Below are 22,914 nucleotides of genomic sequence, written 5' to 3' on the forward strand. Positions count from 1 at the left end.
TCACCCGATCGTCCACGTTTAAGATGGTGACTTAGAGGACTAAAGTGCTGGGTTCTTCATTTCTGGAGGCTAGAATCTTTTCTTGAAAATAAGAATTTCTTACCCAAAGCAGAGTTAAACGAGTGCTTCATTGTCCTTGCCCCTGCTAGATTAAAGCTTTTAAAATAAAGCTGGGAGGAGAGACTGCTACTGCCACTGGGTCCACTCCTTTTTTATCTTTATGTCTCTAGCTATAAGCTTCCTGGTTTCTGATATGATCTGCTGAAATGGATGGAGACAAAAAAAAAAAAAAAAGAGTGAAAAGTGATAACGACTAGTTATAAATTATCTATTGACTCAGATAATCATTTTTGGTCCTAATAGTTAATGGACATTGCTTGAATTCCATTAGATTCTTGAATCTGGCCATATTAGCCTGTGTATGTTCAGATTTCTACTCATTCTCAGTGACGGTATCTCTGTACAGTGGTATGTCCCCAAGTACGTGGATAAATGATACCTATGACATGACTGGATCCTAGATCTTATGGTACAGTTTCCAGAAGAGACAACAGCCATATATAATGTATATGTAATATCTTGTTTAGAAAGTACAGAGGTCCTGGATAATCACAGGAGTTTTGTCTCTTCAAAATAAACTTGTAATTTAATGACATTTATCCTGAAAGAACTTTGTACCAACAAAGTGATTATATACATATATACTTTTTAAAATGCCCATACTAACATTTTGGTTTGCAGTGACCTCATGCAAGCCAAAATAAAAAGACGAGCGGGTAAGGTCATTGCTTAAATTTATGATTTTTGCAAACCCTATGCCTATACCATTAAATAGTAACTGCAGTGCAAAAGCTACCTGGTATTCCAGTGAGATGTTATGGTGGGGAACTAGATGTACAGGAAATGTTAGCAAAGTATGTGATTTTACAGGACAGGTTACTTAACTACCAAAATCTTTAACTTGTAACGTGCTAAAAATAGTCCCTACATCTCTCCACAGCCTTTTAATTTAGCCTTTTTTTGTTGTTACTATTCTTTAAAAAAGTAAAATAAAACCTTAGGTTATCTCCAGGGTGTAATGCTCCCAGATGCTTAGTCGCCAAAGATAACTTATACTCAAAACATGGGAACAAAACTTTGCAAATGACACTGTGTATATCGGCTCTCTACATGTAGTACAAACACACAGCAGTTGATAACTGTTAAGATACCCAGGAGAATTTGGATTGAGGACCTTTATCAGTAAAAGGAGTGATTTCACAAACAGAAGACATACGTCATGACTTCCACAAACTGTTTTTCCATTCTGTTCCCAGTCCTTCCCCAATAATACCTGATGGCTACTGAAAGATGAAAGCTGATTTAGGGTATAATAAAGTCAAAAGTTCTCTTCACTTTGGTCATTAGAAAAATTAAGAACTTAAAAATGGTGAGTTTCAGATTTGTTCTTTGGTCAAACAATATAAAGCTCTCTTGAAAGAAGTCGCTTTACCTGGTTAAAGCATGAAAAGAATAAAAATAGAGGATCACTGTTTATGAAAGGGCTATGTGTTAAGAATTTCTGAGGAAAAAATGAAAAAAAAACATCTATCATGGAAGGACAGGGAGGCCTAGCCCCAGATGCCAGGTTAAAACCGTCTAAGGGCATCAAGAGTTAAAGACGATCAACATTCAGAACATCTAGGTGGGTCAGCTCCTGAAAGGGCTTCATGAATAACTTTAATCCTGAAATAGGAACATGATAAATGATTTTCCTTTATCATTAAATCCTAATCTAGACAGCCAGAGGCTGTAGAAATTTTCAAAAATAGAAAGCAGCAAGAAACCCAAACCACAGACTCCCCACCAGAAGCCACCATTCTTCCCACACTGCCTCGGCCCCCAGCCCCACCGGGAGTGCATGTCACTCTACAGAGCAGCTTTGTACACAAACAGCGAGATGTGAGTTACCTTTGCCTCAGAGGTCATCCCGGGTGAGAAGTGAGAGCTTGTGAAACAGTGAGGGTTTTAAATAAGGGGTGAGAGGTATCAGGGTTAGGGCTGGGGAACATCCCAGAGTTTGAACATAGCCTCAGACTGTGACCACTCTGAAGAAATAAGACAAGGGAAGAAAGACATCACCTTGTGATCGGAATGAAAGCGACTAAGACCGAAGCCCAGGGAGGCTTCTGGCCAGGGAGAGTTATAAAATGAGCCTTTTGGCAATGTTAATGTTTCCTGTTCTTAAAAGGCTAACTTTAGGACTAAAGGAGCAAACTTTGGTTGATTACTTGACTGGTTAAATAAGGACCCCAGGGTTGACAACCTCTGAGACTTGGATGGGAAGTGAGGGGAAGGCACGTGCTCCCTGGAGAGGCAGGCCAGGGCGGTCTCCAGGCTGTGGAGCCAGGCCCGGCAGGAACTCTGCATGGCCCAGGTCAGTGTGGTGGCCAGGAGAGGGGAGTGGCCTGCGGTTAGCCGGAGACAGGCTAGGGTCAGTTGATTTAACAAGTAGAATAGTTATAAAAGAAAATGTCTTTTAATGGACAAAAAAAAGCAAAGTGAATCACCTCTCCTTTTAAGGTGAGATTTAGCAAAAGAAGGATGCGAAGCAGTTTTTCACTATTTACAAAATGCCATTTAGAGTGGAGGTGGCCACCTTCAGTAGTCGGAGAAACGTCTTTCACACGAGATGGCCACAGACGTGTAGTTCCTAGAACTGGCTCAGAAAGGCCACACTGTCCTGGTGAGGGAGAGTCCCTCGAGGGAGCACCAAAAAGGCTCAGTCTTCTGTCTCTTCATATGTAGTCTCGTCAAAGGGCCTGTCCAGTAGCGGTACCAACCGGTGACGGGAATACTTCAGTTGCAATAGGTCCCCAACTTCACTTATTTCTTTTAAAGCCTAAAATATATAAGACAAAGAGACTGGTCAGAGCAAGGAGATGCATGTACATCTGGTGCATGGTTCTACTCAAAACGATCGTGATGTGGTTATCCTGTGGGACTTACTGTCATGTACCCAGCCAGACTACAGCTCAGCCATGGGAAGACTTGCCTTTCACTCCAGGCCATAGACTGACCGTGAATAATGGCATGTTAATAGCCAGGTATGCAGGATCAGGGGTGTAATCCATGAATATATATGCTCAGTAGGAAAAGGAATATGTATCCTGACCGCGCCAAGTCAACTGCTGTTGGTCATCTGTCCTTTTTTCCTTCAGTATTTGATCTTTCCATTACTGCATTACCTATACCCTGGAAACTGGTAGGAAGTCTGAGCTGAGATGCTACCTAAGATTATGAAAATCTGCAGGGCCAGGTGCTGTAGTAGTTAAGGCACTGGTCTCCTGTGTGGTTGACCGCAGTTTTGAGTCCTGGATCAGACAGCTTGAAACTCATGCCGGGCACGTGTATGTGCCCAAAATCCCGGGAGGACAATGGAGGAGAAAGGATTGTGGCATGATCATCCCTAAGGGGGTAATTTCTTACTTTCTCTCTGTTGAGCACATGTACCTTATAGCAAAAAAACAAACAAAAAAGAACAAAAAAACCAGAATGTCTGCCCAGACTTCATAAGGAAAAGTAGAAGTGGTTTAGAAGAGATTCTGGGGGGATGGCAAATGTTGGATAGGAGAGGCAGCAAGGAAAGGACAAACTGGGATTTGAACTTGCGCCCCAAATGAACTCCACAATCTTAATCATGAGAGATTATCTTGTTTTCCCATCAAAACTCTATCTCAGTATAGCTTTCTTCCGTTTCTATAAAATCTGGTCTTTTAATTTTCAGAGGAAATGGGTATGAAATGTCTCTCCTTGTTAGACGGGTCTAACTCGCTACAAGGAATGCTTGTTCTTTTATATGCATAAAACAATAACAACAAACTCTTGGTAGAAGTGTAGCATACAGGGACCAGCAGATGGTGTAATGATTATGTTGCTGGACTTCCACATAGTCAACTGCAGTTCAAGTCCCAGACCCCGTGACTTAAAACTCACTCTGGGGGGCCAGCAGGTGGCATGGTGGTTAAGGGTACTGGACTCCCACATGGCCAACAATGGTTCGAGTCCCGGGCCTGGTGGCTTGCTTTCTCACTTTCCTTCTCTCCCTCTCTCACTCTGGTCAAATTAAAATAAATAAATAAAGTTAAATAAAATAATTCTTAAAAAAAAAACAAAAAACAAAATTCACACTGGGAGAGTGTGTGTGTGTGCCCAAGATCCCCAGAGAAGAATGGAGGAGAAGCGACTGTGGCAAGGCCATCCCCCTGCCCGGGGGTGTGTGTGTGTGTGTGAGATTTCTCGCTTTCTATTTTTGTCTCTCCGGTGAGTGCACATGCCCTATAGCAAAAATCTCTCTCTAAGAAAAAAAGAGGATGGGGCCAGCAGTTAGCGTAATGACTATGTCGCTGAACTCCCACGTAGTCAACCGCGGTTCGCGTCCCGGACCCAGTGGCTTAAAACTCATGCTGGGCGCATGTGCGTGCATGCCCAAGATCTCGAGAGGAGAAAGGAGGAGAAGGGATTGCGTCGTGGCCATCCCCCTAGGGGGCGATTTCTCACTTTCTGTCTATCTCTCTCTGTCTGGTGAGTGCATGTGCCCTATAGCAAAAACCTCTAAAAAAAAAAAAAGAAAGAAAAAAGGAGGTATAGCATACAGGTAAGTGCATGAATCGGTTTTTCCCCCCCCAATTTTTAAATTTATTTTTATTTTTATTTATTTATTTTTTACCAGCGAGGGACAGAGTAAGAAAGAGAGGGAAAGTAAGAAAGCAAGCCGCCAGGTCTGGGACTTTAACAGTGGTTGGCCATGTGGGAGTCTAGCGCCCTTAACCATAACGCCACCTGCCAGCCCCAAGCACACGAATCTTAACATGTTGAGTGAACCTTTCCTAAAAGCAGTACAGAGAGTCAAAATAGAAGACACCAATATGAGAGAGATATATGCATTCAGAATTTGTCAGAAAAAAAGATAACCAAGAGACACTAAGCTCCAGAAAACTCAAAAGAAACCCAAGAAAGACGGCCAACATTTTGAAAATCCTAGATTCTAAGGCATTTTTACCATGAGGGCGCCCTTAGCACCAGTTATGGAATGCAGTTTCCAATAAGCAGCCAATTCTAGACCTGTTACTCACTCCCCAAGTGCCTGTGGATATGAACTGGTAGATCTACTGCAAAATCTGGAGCTAATGGATCTCAGCTTCAGAGACAATGGATCACTCTCATCAGTACAATCTCATCAGTAACTACGAAATTTTAGGGTGGCAGTAGAGGCCCTACTGTCTGTCAACTCTGAATCTCTGACATCACATAAATCTGTCCAATACAATAGCTATAATTCCATGTGAAAATGTACACCTAATGTCAGTGTTTGAAGAGAAAAAATCAGCAATAATGTCCCTTACGTATGCAGCATAGGAAAAATATTCATTCCAAAATGTGCAAAATACAAAAAGCAAGTAAGAGTTGACCTTCAATATGCTATCAAAATAGTGGCACCTTTAAGAAAAGGTTTAATGGAAAGCTCCATATGGAAACAATTTAAGACTAAATTTCAGCTGTGAGGACCCATTAGCCATTTATTCCCCCGACCTCTGATAGAAGATTCATTAGTCTACAACAGAAGTCCCTGTGACTTACTAAATTCACAAAGGAAAGGATGTTTATGAACCCTGATTTCAGAAGAACCTAATTTTTTTTTAGAGATGGGGTAAAAAAAAAACCTTCAGGAACCCAAAGGGTTCTGGATTACAAGATTTCCCCTGACCCCACACCAACTATTTCAGGCAAAAAAGTTTTATTTTGATAAAAGATAAAGTTATAGTAGAAGCTGCTGGCTTTTATGTGGAGTTATTTAGTTAGATTATGAACAAGGAATCATTGCATGCACCACCATTTATCAACAGATAGTCTACCTGAACTTCTTGATCAAAGGAAAAGGTGGGTTTCAGAAAAAGCATGTATTAATTATAGGACTGAATAAGGGAATATTCTAGGACAGCTGTGTCCCCAGGCCAATATCCTTGCTCTTCTCATATTTTAAAATAGTAACATTACTGAGACACAATTAATATTCTACAAAATTCGGGACCAGCAGCTGGCGTAATGGCTATGTCGCTGGACTCCCATGTAGTCGACCGCGGTTTCAGTCCTGGACCCAGTGGCTTAAACTCATGCCAGGTGCGTATGCATGCATGTCCAAGATCCCAAGAGGAGAATGGAGAAGGGACTGTGGCATGGCCATTCCCTCTGGGGGGTGATTTCTCGCTGTCTCTCTGTCTTTCTGGTGTGCACACGCGCCCTATAGCAGCCAGCCAGGCAAACGGAATGAGTAGCAGCCAGCCAGGCAAACAGAAGAAAGGACAGAATGTGATTAAGAATATACTCATAGGCCAGCAGGTGGCATGGAGGTTGAGGCAACTGGATTCTACACGGATAACTGCATGGTTCAAGTCCTAGACTCAGGAGCTTTAAAAACATGGCAAAATTCTACTGTCAGGGTAAGAAAAAGCCTACAGAAGAAACAGCTACAGTAGAAACAGAAGTGTAAGTTGTAGGGTCTTTAAAGAGCAAGAGAATGGAAAAGGATGAAGTTGGAAAGGGATCCAGATATCTGAAGACCTGGGTTTGGTGGGCAATGCTAAGGATTTTGTGATTTTTTTTTTTTTTTTTGCTAATGACAATGTTTTAAGTACTGTTATGTTCAACTCGCTCTGTCTTACCAGTAAGTATCTTAGGTATTCAAAGACGATAAGACTCAATGGGTGATTTAAGTTCATCTGTTATGCAGGCCCTTTCAGTATAAAGCATATTTAGACCAAAGTGGAAGTAGCTACTTACGGTATCAAGCATTTCTTTGGTATGAGCTGCTGACAGGCAAAATCTGGCTCTGGACTCAATAATTGGGGTAGCAGGAAATCCCACCACAACCACACCGATGTTCCGCTTCAGCATCTCCCGTCCAAAGGCGCTGCAAAGGGGAAAACATGTAAGAGAAACCGTAAAGTTACATAAGTTACAGTTACATAGGTCTTGCCGTCCTGAATGACTTAAAACTCTCGGGTGATGCAGGCATTGGAGGCTTTTTTATTTTTTTGGAAAGCTTTTTGCTACAGGGTGCGTCCGCTCACCCAGAAAGAAAAAGATAGGCAGAGAGACAGGAAGTGAGAAATCACCCCCCAGGGGGGATGACCACGCTGCAATCCCTTTCTCCATTCTCTTCTTGGAATCTTGAGTGCACACGCACACGTCCCCAGCGTGAGTTTAAGCCACCAGGTCTGGGACTCAAACTGCGGTGGACTACATGGGAGTCCAGTGATGTAGCCATTATGCCACCTGCTGGTCCCCATGGGAGACTTTTAGTAGAAATTTCCTGATTCTTTTAAAAACTGACATATCATGGGGCTCGCAGATTGCATAGTGGTTACATTGCTGGACTCCCACATGGCCAACCACGGTTTGAGTCCCAGCTCTGGTAGCTTGAAAATCATGCCAGGTTCACATGTATGTGTGTCCGAGATCCCAGGAGGAGAATGAAGGCGAAGGGATTGTGGAGTGGCCATCCCCCTGGGGGGTAATTTCTCACTTTCCCTCATGCCTCTGTTGGTCTCTCTGGCAAGTGCACATACCCTAAGGCAAAAAACTCTTGAGTGTAAGTTTGTAATTTTAAGGTGGTAATCTCTCTATGGTTTCCTTCACAAAGGTGGAAAACTATAGATGGTAGAGACCAATTTTAATAGGATTTGTAATCAGAGCCTTAAAAGATATCCCTAACATGTAACAGAAATTCAGAGACTTCAATATGAACTTGAGTTCAAAAAACCTGGTCCCTGGGGCCAGCAAGTGACGTGGTGGATAAGGGCGCTGGATTCCCACATGGCCAATCACAGTTCGAGTCTCATACCTGGTGGCTTGCTTTCTCACTTTCCCTCTCTCACTCTCTCTATGTCTTTCTGGTCAAATTAAAAATAAATAAATAAAATGAATGAATAAATTAAATTAAATAAATAATTCTAAAAAACCCAAAAAATCTGGTCCCTGAAATGTCAAGCCTGATCATTTAAAGTTCACAAGATCACAAGGATTCAGAGGATCTGCTGTGCCGTGAGCATCTTTCTCCTGGCAGGATGGCTGGCGCTAACCTTTCAGACTAGGCATCTCTGTTATCAACTTGGAACAAAGCTGCCTTTGAAATCAGGGTTTCCTTTGTCAAACCAGCTCGGCCCCTGGCTTCAGCTGATTACCAAGATTACACAATTTTTCGTTTTTTTTTTTTTTTTAGGGTTTTTTTTTACAGAGGGTGTGCGTTTGCCGTTTGCCAGAGACAGAGAGACAGAAAGCGAGAAATCACCCCCCAAGGGAGATGGCCACGCCACAATCCCTTCTCCTCCATTCTCCTCTCGGGATCATGGGCACGCATGCACATGTGCCTGGCATGAGTTTAAGCCACCGGGTCCGAGGCTCAAACCGTGGTCGACTACGTGGGAGTCCAGCAACATAGCCATAATGCTAACTGCTGGTTCCAACTACACAATTCTTTTGAACAACTCCCAACCCCACTGCAAGCCAAACTGGCGGCCAGCAGTGTTTTTCTACTGTATCTTGTCTAAATAATGCATTCTAAGTTTCAATTAATTTTAATAAATTATGCAGTTTTATCTTTTCCTCTTTTTGACCTATCTTATTTTCTTTCTTTTTTTAAAGAATTATTTTATTTAAGCTTATTTATTTATACACTTTTTAATTTTAATTTGATCAGAGAGAGAAATAGAAAGTGAGAAAGCAAGCCACTAGGTTCAGGACTCGAACCGTAGTCACCCATGTGGGAATCCAGCACCTTTAACTAAAACCATGCCATCTGCCAGCCCCCCTTATTTTCTTGACTTTTTTCCTAAGCTGTTCATAGCATTTGTTGGAGAGTAAGAAAATCCTGCTTGTGACATTACATTAATGCCTGTCTTTTCAATCTTTTCCCACTGTCTCCAGTACCAGTGCATCTTCCTCAATATACCCCGAGTGAACCGAGCGCTGTCTCTTCATCACATGCTCCATCCACAGGGCTTTAATTCCAATCCTTTTTTCGATTGTCAGAGGGTGTGTGCATTCACCAGAGAGACAGACAAAGAGGAAAAAAGCACCCCCTAATGGGGCACGGTCACACCACAATCCCCTCTTTCCACCTTTACATCCTGTTAGGTAGGGCTGTTGCACTACAGGGCTGGCCCTTATTCTAATTCTTCACATTAGAATTATTCTCTAAATCATTTTTAGTTTTTTTTTTTTTTTTTAAATTTTGTCATAGAGCATGTACACTCGCAGGAGACAGGGTGGGGTGGGGTGGGGGAGTGAGAAATCACCTCCCTGGGGGAGGGGGTGGCTACACTGCAATCTCTTCTTTTCCATTCTCCTCCTAGGATTTTGGCCACACACGCACATGTGCCTGGCTTGATTTCCAGGTTGCCTGGCCCAGGATTTGAGCCGTGGTCAGCTATGCAGGAATCTGGTATCTCGACCACCACACCACCTGCTGGTCCCTCTAAATCTTTCTTCATTACAGCGTGTACACAGTTTTACCTCTGTAGAATATCAGATACAGCCCTCTCCAAAGAAAGGATCTAGAATAAGTGAGCCTTCCAGATCTGGTAACTCAAGTTTATTTATGATTACTCCTTTTCAAAAAGGAAGTTGGACTGGTTTTGTGGGCTGATGGTTAAGGCAGCCGGATCCCACATGACTGACCCTGCAGCCAGTCTCAGACCTGCAGCTTGAGAAACACACTGGGCGTGTATGCATGCCCCAAATCCCAAAAGATGGGGAGGTGGAGGAGAAGGGAGAGAGATGTGACCATGCCCTATGTGGGGGCGCTGTTTCTTCTCTGTCTCTCCCTCTCTCTCTGGGGAGTGCACACACCCTGAAACAAAACCAAAACAAAATGAAGAAAATCCTTTAGCAACCTCTGAAAGCTGTAATGCCAATATCCCGTATGACTTCATGTTCAAAATTGAACTCTCCTTTTTCCCTCAGTGAGCACCTTTTGCCATTTCCCTCTGAGTCGCTCCAAGATCATAAACCTCTAGGGTTTCTTATTTAATGGTCTTTCCCATATTTACTTCAGTAAATATTTACTGAGTGTCCTCTGAGTCCTAGGACCATGGTGGGCACTAGGGATTCAAGACAAACAAAAATGTTTGTTCCCTTAATGAGTTCATTCAAACCTGAGAAATGATCCTCATTCAATTTTATATTTCAGTTCCAGCTCAAAATTCACCCAGTCCAAAAATATGTGCCTTTTTTACTGAGTCTGTAGTAAGAAGATCACCCCTTTATTCTACATCTCCAGTATAATTTTTTGTGTAATTATATTTATTCAATATATTATTTCAATACCAGTACTATTCATGTGCTTTTCAAAAGCCATCTGGTTTCCTTATATCCTGGATTTCTCAAATACACTGAAAGCTACCCACTATACATCTGCTGCACACACCAGAGGCTGGAACGATCAGTGCACATGGTAAACATCCAGTAACATGCCTTGGTGTACGCTCTCTGCGCACCTGCACCAGGGACCCCTCTGCTAATCTAACTCCTGCACTGTGGTCTTTTAACAAATGCTTTCTTCTCCATGGCTAACTCTCTCAACGCTTTCAAAAGTCGGCTCAGATATCTTCTTCTTGTCCCAATGAGGCTTACTTGGCCCACCCACGGGAAACTCTGAAGTCCCTAGAAAGATCCTGTTCTACTTATTTCCATAGCACCTAACATCTTCTTATTTACTGCATTATTTACTTATTGACTATGTTTGTCTGACACTGGCCTCATTAGAATGTAAGCTGCAGGGGCCGGAAGGTGGCATGGTGGTTAAGACGTTGGACTCCCACATGGCTGACTATGGTTCGAGTCCTCTACCTGGTGGCTTGCTCTCTCTCTCTCTCTCTTTCTCTGGTCAAAACGAATAATAATAATAAATACCTAAAATTAAATAAAAATAATCATTTTATAAAAAAGAATGTAAGCTCCAAAGGACAGGGATGTTTGTGTTTTGTTCACAGATCTATGCTAAACCCCTAGAAGAGTGATTAAACCAAAAATGTTTGTTTGATGAAAGAATAGTAAGTTATATTTTGTGATTTGGAATCCACTATTTATTCTATGGCATATCTACCAAATGGAGATTAACATAACACAATGGACCAAACAGCTGTCCTTAACAAAACACGAGCCTTGTAGGCTCACACCACAGACCCTTGCAGTCTAATAAGAGACCAACGAGTCTGTGATCTGCAACAAAACGTACCCGATTTTGGCTGGCATATACAGCATCAAAGGCACCACCGGTGAGTCTTCATTCCCGTAGATGATGAAGCCCATCTCTTTCAGGCGTCTCCTGAAATACCTGGTGTTTTCTGCTAACTGCTGCACACATTCTTTACCTGGAAAACCATGGGAGAGCAAACTAATACCAGAAAAAAGGGAGTGGAAAATAGCAATCTCTATATCCTCCTACTATCTCATCATTCTCATGTTTTGTTTCCTCTATTACAACATAAGATATTCTTTGCATGGCATTTTTGTATGGAATATAAACATAAATACATACCATTTTGTATTCCATCATTCTAGCTGCTAACAGACTTTTATAATTATGCAAAAAGTAAGCTGAAAGACTAATACTTCCACAGAATTCCAACCCCACCACCTCATTTAACACTCCACGTCCTATGACAGTAGGTGGGGCATTCATAGGTTAGGAGAACCTCACGAGGTGGTGATGGCGTCCAGTACGATGGTAAGCAGCAAGTGGAACTAGAATGTGGCTCTGGACTTTGATATTCATTCCAACTAACTGTGCTGTACAAAATTTTACACACGAGACCCCAAAGCTAGTTAGATCTCCAAACTTTTCTCATGTTTCACTTTATATTACTGTTTCCTTAAAACTCTTACCAGACAGCAGAAGCATATCTGCAATAATGTAAAATCCTACTTTAGTTGAATCCTATTTTGTTCATCTTCCTTAAAACATAAATAGATGGGGGCCAGCACGTGGCATGATGGTTAAAGGCGCTGGACTCCCACACGGTCGACCATGGGTTCCATGGTTTGAGACCCCAACCTGGTGGGTTGCTCTCTCATGTTCCCTCTCTATCTGTCTCTCTCTGGTGAATGGACATGCCTTCTACCAAATTAAAAAAAAAAAAGATAATAATAAAGTTAAATAATTTTTTTAAAAGATTTAATTTTATTTTTCATTATTATTATTTTTGTAGTTTGCAACAAGACTCATGTGCTCACCAGAGAGAGAGTGAGAAAGTGAGAACACAAGCTGCCAGGTCCAGGACTTGAACCATGGTCAGGCATGTGGGGTCCAGCACCTTAACCACCACCCCACCTGCTGGCGTATTATTGGGGCCGCAATAATACGCCAGCAGGTGGCGTGGTGTTTAAAGGCGCTGGACTCCCACATGGCCAACCGTGGTTCAAGTCCTGAATCTGGTGGCTTTCTTTCTCACTTTCCCTCTCTCTCTCTGTCTGTCTGATCAAACTGGAAAGTAACAATAATAATAAATAAAGTTAAAATAAAATAATTCTTTAAAAAAAATATTATTGAATCTATAGATCAATGTAGTGAGTGTTGTCATTCTGACAATATTAAGACCTCCAATCCATGAACACAGGCATCTATTTATTTAGGTTTTATTTCTGTTGTTTTATTCTATTTTTTTCCCTTGGGTAGATTTCGTAAATATTCTCAAAATTTTGAGTTGAACTGGAAAAGAAGAGCAAAAGTAATAAACATAGACATATTAAATATTGAATAATATGGTTCATAATTTGGAGTTAAAATAAATAACATTTTGGGATCAGCACATAACATAATGGTTATGTTGTTGGACTCTCATGTATTTGACTGTGGTTCGAGTCCCCAGACCCAGTGGCTTAAAAATCATGTGGTGGGACCAGCAGTTAGCGTAATGGCTAAGTCGCTGGACTCTCAGGTAGTTGACCGCGGTTCGCGTCCCGGACCTGGTGGCTTAAAACTCACTCCGGGTGCATGTGTGTGAGTGCCCAAGATCCTGAGAGGAGAATGGAGAAGAGATTGCTGTGTGGTCATCTCCCTTGGGGGTGATTTCTCGCTTTCTGTCTCTCTGTCTTTCTGGCAAGTGCAAGCACCCTATGGCAAAAACTTTTCAAAACAAAACAAAACTCTCTCGAATGACTCGACGATTGCCAAATGGATAAACTGCAATACATTTGAACAATGAGATACCAGACAGCAAGGAGGGTGAATTATTGTTCTATACGAACAAATGGATGAGTCTCAAAGACAGAATGATGAATAAAATACAGCGGATCCAAAGTTATTCTATGTACTGCATAATCTCATTTAAATGAAGCTCGAGACTGGGCAGAACTAGTGTATTACAATGACAGAAATCAAAATGGTGGTTCTCTCCGGCAAGGAGGAATGGTCTGGGAAGAGATGACAGAAGTTTTCTGGGATTTGGGATGTTCTAAACTGGAATCTGGGTAGAGATTAAATTGTGTATATTTATTCATAAATTTATATGCCTAAAATCTGTGTATGAATGTCAACCCTTTAATAAAAATAAAATTTCAAATACTCAGAAAACAACTTTAAGTTTTTTTTTTTTAAAAAAAACTGCAATCAAGGTTAAATTTCTGATTTCTCTATTTCTATTCTTTATTATTTTAGACACAGTCTCATTATGCCACAATCTCCTGTCTCAGTCTCCCGAACAGTTGGGACTGCAGGTGTAAGTTGGTGACTTTCCCCCACAAAGATGAGCAGGGAATTGAACCCGGGCCTCTCACATGGCCTCAGCCTGCTAAGTAAGTAGCAGCAGCAACCAGGTACTCTACTGCAGCTGAGCTTCTATTCCTCATTTTAAGCATTGCCAACTGCTATTTAACAATCACCTTTTTACTTAAAAACAAAGCAAAACAGAATCATCACATATACAGGGGTGGGCTCAGGCACTCTCCTATTAGCCTTAGTTGCTTAAGACAAACCTGGAAAATGATGGAAACGTTGGGTACCGGCTGTCCCAGGAACTTAATACAGGGGAAGTGTTATGAAAACAGCTCTTCAGATGGAAAGCCCTTGTCTTACGGCAGGAAATGAAAGCACAAGGGGGCTGGTCCTTCCTTTCTTTCCCCTTTCCTCTTAAAGAATCGTATGAATGAATTCACAGGGTCAGGCAATGCTGGCTACAAAAATATGTATTTCCCATCTGTGCATCTACTTTCATTCCCATAAGGACGTTTTCCCTGGGTGATTCAGTATTAGGCTTTTCTTTTGCTACTCTGCCAAGAGGGAGAGGCTGACTGGAGGCTGGCACAAACAATTGGTAACTTAACACAAATCTGGATCAGACTGCCTTTAGGAGAGCCATGGAAGACAAATAGCAAAGAAAAAGTTACATGACTCCACTATGGTAACTAAAGAGTGAACAAATGCTTCATGTTCACTGAAAGGTTAATTTAGAATTTAAAATGCTTAAATATCTCTGGGTGGGCAGATTATTGATAAGTAGCCGAAGTCTTCCTGAGACAATTTTTGTAGAGAAAAATACACTCTCTAGGATAAATGGAATCTAAAATTCTCAACGTCATGTATGGTAGTATTGGTAACATATGAATGACAGTTTCTCAGGACTGACACTTACTGAATGAGAGTGTTTTATTTCCATTTTAAGAGGGAGGAGGTGGAGTAAGGGGTCCATCAACAAGGCTGGACTCCGAGGGCTGGTACTGCAGTCCCTGCGGTGGAGCACTCGGTACACATGCAAGCACAGCCTTTCACAGTGAGCCCTGCTGGGATTCCCAACTCCGCTTATTCAGGAAATCAGAATCCAAAAATAACTTTTACTTCGTCAAGAAAGAGGAAGTGGGTTGGGCAACTGAACATCCAGATTTGATACCAAAAGCAACCAAACATATTCCTAAATTTCTGTTTTTGTTTTCTAATGTTCAGAAAAAAAAAAAAATCAAGTGAATTTTGAATTCCCTTTGTAACTGCTGCTTCTCTCTCTCTCTTTAAAAAATTTGCTATGGGGGAACCAGCAGTTAGCGTAATGGCTATGTCGCTGGACTCCCATGTAGTCAACCGCAGTTTGAGTCCCAGACCTAGTAGCTTAAAACTCACACTGGGTGCGTGTGTGTGCGTGCCCAAGATCCTGAGAGGAGAATGGAGGAGAAGGGATTGCAGCGTGGCCATCCCACCTGGGGGGTGATTTCTTGCTTTCTATCTCTCTGTCTCTCTCTTTCTTTCTGGCAAGCGCATGCACCCTATAGCAAAAGCCTCTCCAAAAAAAAAAAAAAAAAAACTATGCATGATTCAACAATGTCTACACCAGTATAAACTAGTTCTTTCATTCTATTTTTCCATGAATTTTTTGACATCTCCAGTACATGTCATCATTTAAAATATGTAATTCAATAGTTTATAGTATATTGATAGTCATTCCCTTTTGCCTCCTTTCCCCAATCCTCCCAGCCTATAGGCCAGGTTTAAATTAAAAAGCAAAAAAAAAATTGAGGTGGGGAAGAATATAATTTATTCCAAAGCTCCTTTTTTTCTATGTAAATAAAAGACAAAGGATAATTTTTGAAAAGGGGGAAAAAAAAAAAGACTCATTAGTGTTTCAAGTCTTTTTGTATCACTAGCTCAGTTGGTAAAAATTCCTGAGGCCAGCGCTGTAGTGCAGAGGGTAGGCACTGCTCAGAGGAAACCAGATTCCACATGGCTGACCATGGTTTGCATTCAGGCCTAGTAGGACTAAAAAACAGGCCAGGAGTGTGTGCCTGGGATCTTGAGGAGATGGAAACTGGGAGGGGAAGGGACTGCAGCACCAATAGGCCCTATTGAAGGACATGCCTAAGTATGTATCCTCTTCCTCTCACATACGCACGTGCATACATGCACCCTCTGGCATTAAAAAGAATTCCTATCGACAATTTTCTACAGTTTAGATGAAAATCATGCAAATCAGTAACGACAAGTTTTTAAATTTTCGCGTTTTAATATTCTACCAATGTTTATGCATTTATTAATCTTTAAAAACTCCAAAGGAACCAAAGAGTACTGTGAAAGACAAAGGACAAAAAAAAATTAGGTTATAGAACAACTCCCTATGGCACATTTTAAGACATGCCTCTACTTTGTACTTCATTAATTTGCTTTCCTTTGTAAGTTCCCGTCACTATTCTTAGGCTTTTGTGTGTGGTCTTGTCAAAACAAACTACAAACTCTGAGGGCAAATACTATGTTGATTTTTTTCCCCTACTACCTCCCCTAAGAATACACAGGCAGTTATTCAAGTTGAAATATTCTGGGAAAAGAGAAACCTTTCTATGTATTCAAGAACAAAATTAATTACATAATTAACACATCCTTAAATACCTAGTACACAAAAACCATTCTGGAAGTCGAAGTGTTAAATCTCGACTCCACCACTTAGTAACTATGTGATCTTGACTAACAGTATCTCTGTTTCCTTAATCTCTCAGTTTTCTCATTTTTGTAAAACAGAATTTAATGAAAAACACTCATAGCGCTTGATATCTACTAAATACAAGAGACAGTCACTATTATTTCTCTCATTTGTGTATTCTTCCCTTATAATTATGCTTGTATGAGTATCTTCCACACAACAGTACATTCTTTTTTTTTTTAAATATTTTGTTTGAGTTTTTTTTTTTTTTTTTGGAGAGGTTTTCGCTATAGAGTGCGTATGCTCACCAGACAGTCAGAGAGACAGAAAGCAAGAAATCACCCCCCAGGGGGGATGGCCACGCCGCAATCCCTTCTCCTCCATTCTCCTCTCGGGATCTTGGGCACGCACGCACATGCGCCCGGTACCTTTTAAGCCACTGGGTCCGGGACGCGAACCGCGGTTGACTACATGGGAGTCCAGCGACATAGTCCATTATGCTAACTGCTGGTCCCTGTTTGAATTTTTTAAAGAATTATTTTAACTTTATTTATTTATTTGACCAGAGGAGGACAGTGAAAAAGAGAATCCAGGACTCAAACCAGTCGGCCATGTGGGAGTACAACGCCCTCAACCACCACGCCACCTGCCCACACAACAGTACATTCTGATCCTCTGGCTGAACCTGTACTTTCAAAGACACAATGAAGGATTAACTTATTTGTCTTATAATTCTCTCTTTTCTTTTTAAGATTTATTTAACCTTATTTATTATTATTTAAATTTGGTATGGGGCACACGACCTCATGAGAAAAAGAGAGAGAGCGAGAGAGAGAGAGAGAGAGAGCGAGAGCGAGCGAGCAAGTTACCAGGTCTGGGACTTGAACTGTAGTTGGCCATGTGGGAGTTCAGTGCCTTAATCACATACCACCTGCTGGCTCCAGTTTTCTATTTTCTAATCTTTTTTTTTTTTCTTTTCTTTTGAGAGGTTTTTGCTACAGGATGTGTGTGCTTGTCAGAAAGACAGAGAGACAGAAAGTGAGAAATCACCCCCCAGGGGGTAAGGCCATGCTGCAATCCCTTCTCCTCTATTCTCCTCTCAGGATCTTGGGCACGCACGCACATGTGCTTGGTGTGAGTTTAAGCCACCAGGTCTGGGACTTGAACTGCGGTCGACTACATGGGAGTCCAGCGATATAGTCATTTCACCAATTTCTGGTCACAGGACACCTTTAATCTTAACATATAACATAAGGATACAGTTGGCTTTACTAACATATAATAATTTATTTTACTATAAACTTGCTTCACATATATTACCCCCTAATGTTGCACTACCACTATCCCAAACTGGGTTTTCGCCAGTTTTCCCTTATTCTGCAGATACCAAATAAAGGAACAATATGCTTAAAAAGACTCAAAAATATAAAAATGTAAAGGACACAGCTCTAACCCGCTAATGAAATAAACTGAACGACATATTCTCAACAGTGCAGATAGAGAAAGAGAAGGTATAGAAAAAATGGTGCTCAGGTAATCAAAAAATGGTTTCCATTTGAATTTGAAATACCATTTATTATTTCAAAGCAGATTTATCATGTTGCTAACATTTAATTTTCACTTAAATTTGTATATGCCAGTTCCACTGAGAAGGAAAATAACGGATACACATGTTTAGTTATAGAGGTAGATTAGGGTTATGAATATGCCATAGACGATCTGTTCACAGTACCAAAAATATATATAACATGTAAAATTCAAAAATAAGTAAAAGGGTAACTGTGCTAAAAAGGTATGTTTTCAAAACATTTTAAATATACAGAATAAGCCAATGAGACCAAAAACAGCACATTCATCTGTCTAAAGTAAAGCCTCCCTAGTGACGGTGGCCTCCTTTCATTTAAACTGCTCTCTCAGCTTCGAAATGTAGAGTCTGTGGACACAGACTGGATGACGTGGAGATACACACATAGCACATCTCGTGGGGTGGGCCGGTGTTCCAACAGGATCCCTACAGAGATGTACTTTCAGAAAAGAACAGTGGTGACTATGTCTCTCCCTGAATCCCCTGTAGTGACGGCACACTTCTGACAACACCAGGAGTTCTTTCAGTCTGTGATAGGGTGCAAGCACGAGAGAGAGAGAGAGAGAGAGAGAGAGAGAGAGAGAGAGGAAGCAACCCCAGGATGTATGGACATGCTACAATCTCTTCTCCGTTCTCCTCTCAGGATTTTGGGCCCGTACACACATGCGCCCAGTGTGCGTTTCAAGCTGCTGGGTTCAGGCCTCAAACCATTCAGCTGGCCATGTGGTTACTCTCCTTAACTACTATGCCACTAGCTGGCCCACCACTACTACTTGTAACTGCTAGTCTTACAATTATTGCTCAATACTTCAGGATACACTGACATTCATAATGTTTTATACAGTACCAGAGAACTTAAACTAATCCTAATTTTTTGGGCTGGCAGGTGGCATAGTGGTTAAGGGTGCTAGACTCTGAAACTGGTGGCTGCTTTCTCACTTTCCCACTCTCTTGCTGTCCCTCTCTGATTGAATTAAAAATAAATAAATAGGAGCCGGCAGGTGGCGTGGTGTTTAAGGCGGCTGGACTCCCACATGGCTGACTGCAGTTCAAGTCCCAGACCTGGCAGTTTGCTTTCTCACTTTCTTCTTTTCTCTGTCTCTCTCTAAACAACTTCAAAATAAAATAAAAAATAAAACAAAATAATGACAATGAATAAAATTAAGTAATTCTTTAAAAGTAAATAAATGGATAAATAAAAGTCTTAAAAAAAAAAACTAATCCTAATTTTTCAATGAGCATTATTAGCTGAGCCCTCAATCATTTCCTTGAAGAAACCTTCATAAGTCAAAAATTTGCATTAGATTATGTATTAGTGAGACCAGCAGATTGCATAATGGTTACATCGCTGGACTCCCAGATGGCTGACCACTAGGTGAGACGTGGACCCAGCGGGCTTCGAACTCATGCTAGGCACATGTGCATACGTGCCCAAAATTCTGAGAGGAGACTGGAGGAGAAGGGATTGAGGTGTGGCCATCCCCCTAGGGGGTGATTTCTTACTTTCTATTTCTCTGGCAAGTTCATGTGCCCTCTAGCAAAAACTTCTTTAAAAAATGTATCAGCATAACCCATGCTTTATCTGTGACATCTCTACCACTTGCATACATCTGCCAGTCATTACACAGATGTCGAAACTATGCCAGAACACAAAATATACAACCGAAAAAAATGAAAAGAAAATGGAATGTAACACTAACACCCAAGGAGGGGCAGAGAAAGGGCCTCCTGCCCAAGAGCATCTGTGTTTGGTTAGGGCAATCCTCGCTGGTCACAGCTGGCTAGGCTTACTTCTCACTGGCTAACGGTTCTTGAAATATGAGAGAAAATTAACAAGGAACAGTAACTGACTTATATATTCATGAAGCAACAGGACTAGAAATAAAACTTTATATAAAGAGAATTTAAAATCAGAGCTTAAATCACAACTCATACTCAAGAGATGAACACAACCCCCATGGCCATCAGGGCTTTACTTAGTCTTTTACTCTCATTAATTAGAATCCCACGATAAAGATATGAAATTAAGTTTCTCTGTTCTTATCGGCTGTTATGGATGATCTACTTCCTAGCAAATTGCCAAGGGTATAAACATCACGTGTGGTACCAGCTAGAAATTAATGAGTAGAAACTAAAGCATAATGTTAAATAAACCTACTATGAATCTGTCAGTATCCCAGATTGTTGAGCCAGAGTTCAGAACCCAAAGCTGAGTCTTTGTGACAAGCTCAATATGGAGGGAAAAAAGCTGATAGACCTGGAACAGTTTATTCACTCATTCACTTCCACTCAAGTTGCAAAACTCTGAAGGCAAATTTAGTTTTCAACAACAACATAGTGGGCTAATCAACCGAGAATGCTGAGATATTTAATACTCTGTGTCAATTTGACTGGTGTAGGGGTGCTCAAATATTTGGTCAAACTTTATTCTGGGTGTGTCTGAGAGGATGTTTTAGATGAGACTAACATTTAAATTGATAGACTAAGCAAAGCAGGCTGTCCTCCCTAATGTGGATGCTCATTTAAACCCACTGGAAGACCTGACTAAAACAAAAAAGTGGACCCTTGCCTTAGGAAGAGGGAACCTCTTTTGCTTGACTACCCTGAACTGGGTTATCAGTTATTTTCCTGCCTTCACATTGGAACCATCAGTTCTCCTGGGTCCCCACCTTGTAACTGCAGATCTTGGGACTTGCCGGCCTCAATAATCAGATGAGTCGATTCCTTATTCTCTCTCCTCTTCTCCTTCTCTCTCCTGTTAGGGCAATCCTCACTGGTCTCTCATCTCTCTCTCTTTTTCCGTATTGTTTCTGTTTCTCTAGAGAATCCCAATACAAATGCTTACCAGGGTCTATAAATACTGAACAAGAAACCTCTTACAAATGCTTTATGATTAAGATTATGGCTCTGATGCTCAGAAAGCTTAAAAATGTCTCCAAAAGACAGCCATCTATTAGTTTTACCAAGTAATTCCAGGTCCAATGGTAGATTTAGGTGTCACCGAATAGAAAAATATCTCTTTGAATAACGGCCACCCTTAGTTAGAGATTACAATTTCCAATGGCCGGGGGTTGGCAGGTGCTGTGGTGGTTGAGGGTGCCGGATTCTCACATGTTTGACTGTGGTTTGAGTCCCGGACCTGGTAGCTTGCTTTCTCAATTTCTCTCTCTCTCTCTGTCCCTCTCTAGTCAAATTTTAAAATAAATAAATAAAGTTAAAATAATTCTTAAAAAAAGAAAATTTCCAATGGCCATTAAAACCACTTATCTTCTAGGACCAATAGCAGCAGATGATGTAATGGTTACGTTGCTGGACTCCCATGTGGTTCAAGTCTCAGACCCAGTGGCTTGAAACTCACACTGTGTGTGTGTGTGTGTGTGTGTGTGTGTGTGTGTGTGTGTACACGCACGCGCGTGCCCAAAATCCTGAGAAGAGAATGGAGGAGAAGGAATTACAGTGTGGCCATCCTTCTGAGCAGTGATTTCTCATTTTCTGTCTCAGATGAGTGCATATGCCCTATACAAAAATCTCTCTTTCAAAAACCAAACCAAAACAAAACAGGAAAAAACCCTACTTATCTTCTACCACCTCCTTTTTAATTGTCTCCTCATATGGTCATGATCCCCACCACTACCACTTGGAGAACAGCACAGAGTTGGAAAGAGTACTAAACTACATAACAAATTAAATGGTTTTTGGTTACAAAGAAGAGATTAAAGGGTAGCCAGTGGCATGGCAGTTAATGTGACTGGATACCAAATGGCCAACTGCATGGTTCGAGTCCCAGACCTGGCGACCTGGGAGACATGCTGGGCACGTGTGGATGTGTTCCCAAAATCCCAAAGGAAGAGAGAAATGAATGAGAAGGAATTGCAGTGTGACCATCCCTTATAGAGGGTACTTTCTTGATTTACTTCCTTCTTGCTCATAAAGAAAGGAAGGAAGGAGGGTAGAAAGGAAGGAGGGAGATATAAGAACCCTTCCCCAAATCACACACAAACATAACCAAGTACTTCTTTTTTTTTTTTTTTTCTTGTGGGAAGGCATTGATAAATGTCTTCTAGGTCTCCAGGAAAAACAGTACCCCAGCACTCGATCACTGATGGGGTGTTGTTCAGGAAACACTGAATGGTGCATAATACTGACATTCACAACAGAAATCTCTCTCTCTCTCTTTTTTTTTGGAGAGATTTTTGCTGTAGGGTGCCTGCGCTTGCCAGAGAGACAGAAGAGAGTGACAGAGACAGACAGCTCGAAATCACTCCCTGGGGGGATGATCACACTGTAATCCCTTCTTCTTCATTCTCCTGTTGGGATTTTGGGCACATGTGCACACATGTCCGGTGTGAGTTTCAAGCCACTGGGTTTGGGACTTAAACTGTAGTCAGCTATGTGGGAGTCCAGTGTTATAACTGCTATACCATCTGCTGACCCCAGAAATAGCTCTTAAACAAAAAATCTTCTAGTCATGCCCTTTGTACCTTTCTCTGAGGACAAGATGTGCTAAATAATTAAAAACTGAAGGTTGAGTAAAGGTAAAAATTCACTAATAGAGAAAAATCTCTTCTGTGAATGGTGGTAAACATCTGGCGGTAGACGCTTGGGACTAATCCAAATTTGACAGTTTCTGCATATCTTAGGAATCGTACCCCGTTGGTGCTGACACTGACTTCCATGCCAACAAAAATATACTGATAAAGTCAACAACGTTGAACCATTAAGAAACCCCTACTCCACAATATCATTTTTTCACTTTTACATGATATCTTAGTATGTGTGTGAGACAGAACAGGGATGAATTCTTAACGAAGTCCTCACATTCTCTTTTTAAAAGCAGCAGCAGCCCCTCTGCCACTCATCTTTTTAAATGATCAGTGGTCACATTTTTTGAAC

At 41.3% G+C, this 22,914-nt stretch overlaps 1 protein-coding gene across 1 annotated transcript in view; it reads right to left on the reverse strand.

Moving 5' to 3' along the window:
• Positions 1–496: 496 nt before the first annotated feature.
• Positions 497–22,914, reverse strand: part of SPTLC2 (serine palmitoyltransferase long chain base subunit 2) — an 85,102-nt gene continuing 62,684 nt past the window's right edge. Inside the window, exons 10-12 of the mRNA XM_006157086.2 lie at positions 11,276–11,411; positions 6,820–6,949; positions 497–2,881 (exon numbers count right to left, since the gene is read on the reverse strand). Coding sequence (XP_006157148.1) covers positions 2,762–2,881; positions 6,820–6,949; positions 11,276–11,411 — 386 coding nt within the window. The 3' untranslated portion in view covers positions 497–2,761. The remainder of the gene's footprint in view (positions 2,882–6,819; positions 6,950–11,275; positions 11,412–22,914) is intronic.

Source organism: Tupaia chinensis, unplaced genomic scaffold (genome assembly GCF_000334495.1).
Source record: "Tupaia chinensis unplaced genomic scaffold, TupChi_1.0 Scaffold000528_1, whole genome shotgun sequence".
NCBI classification, from domain to species: domain Eukaryota; kingdom Metazoa; phylum Chordata; class Mammalia; order Scandentia; family Tupaiidae; genus Tupaia; species Tupaia belangeri.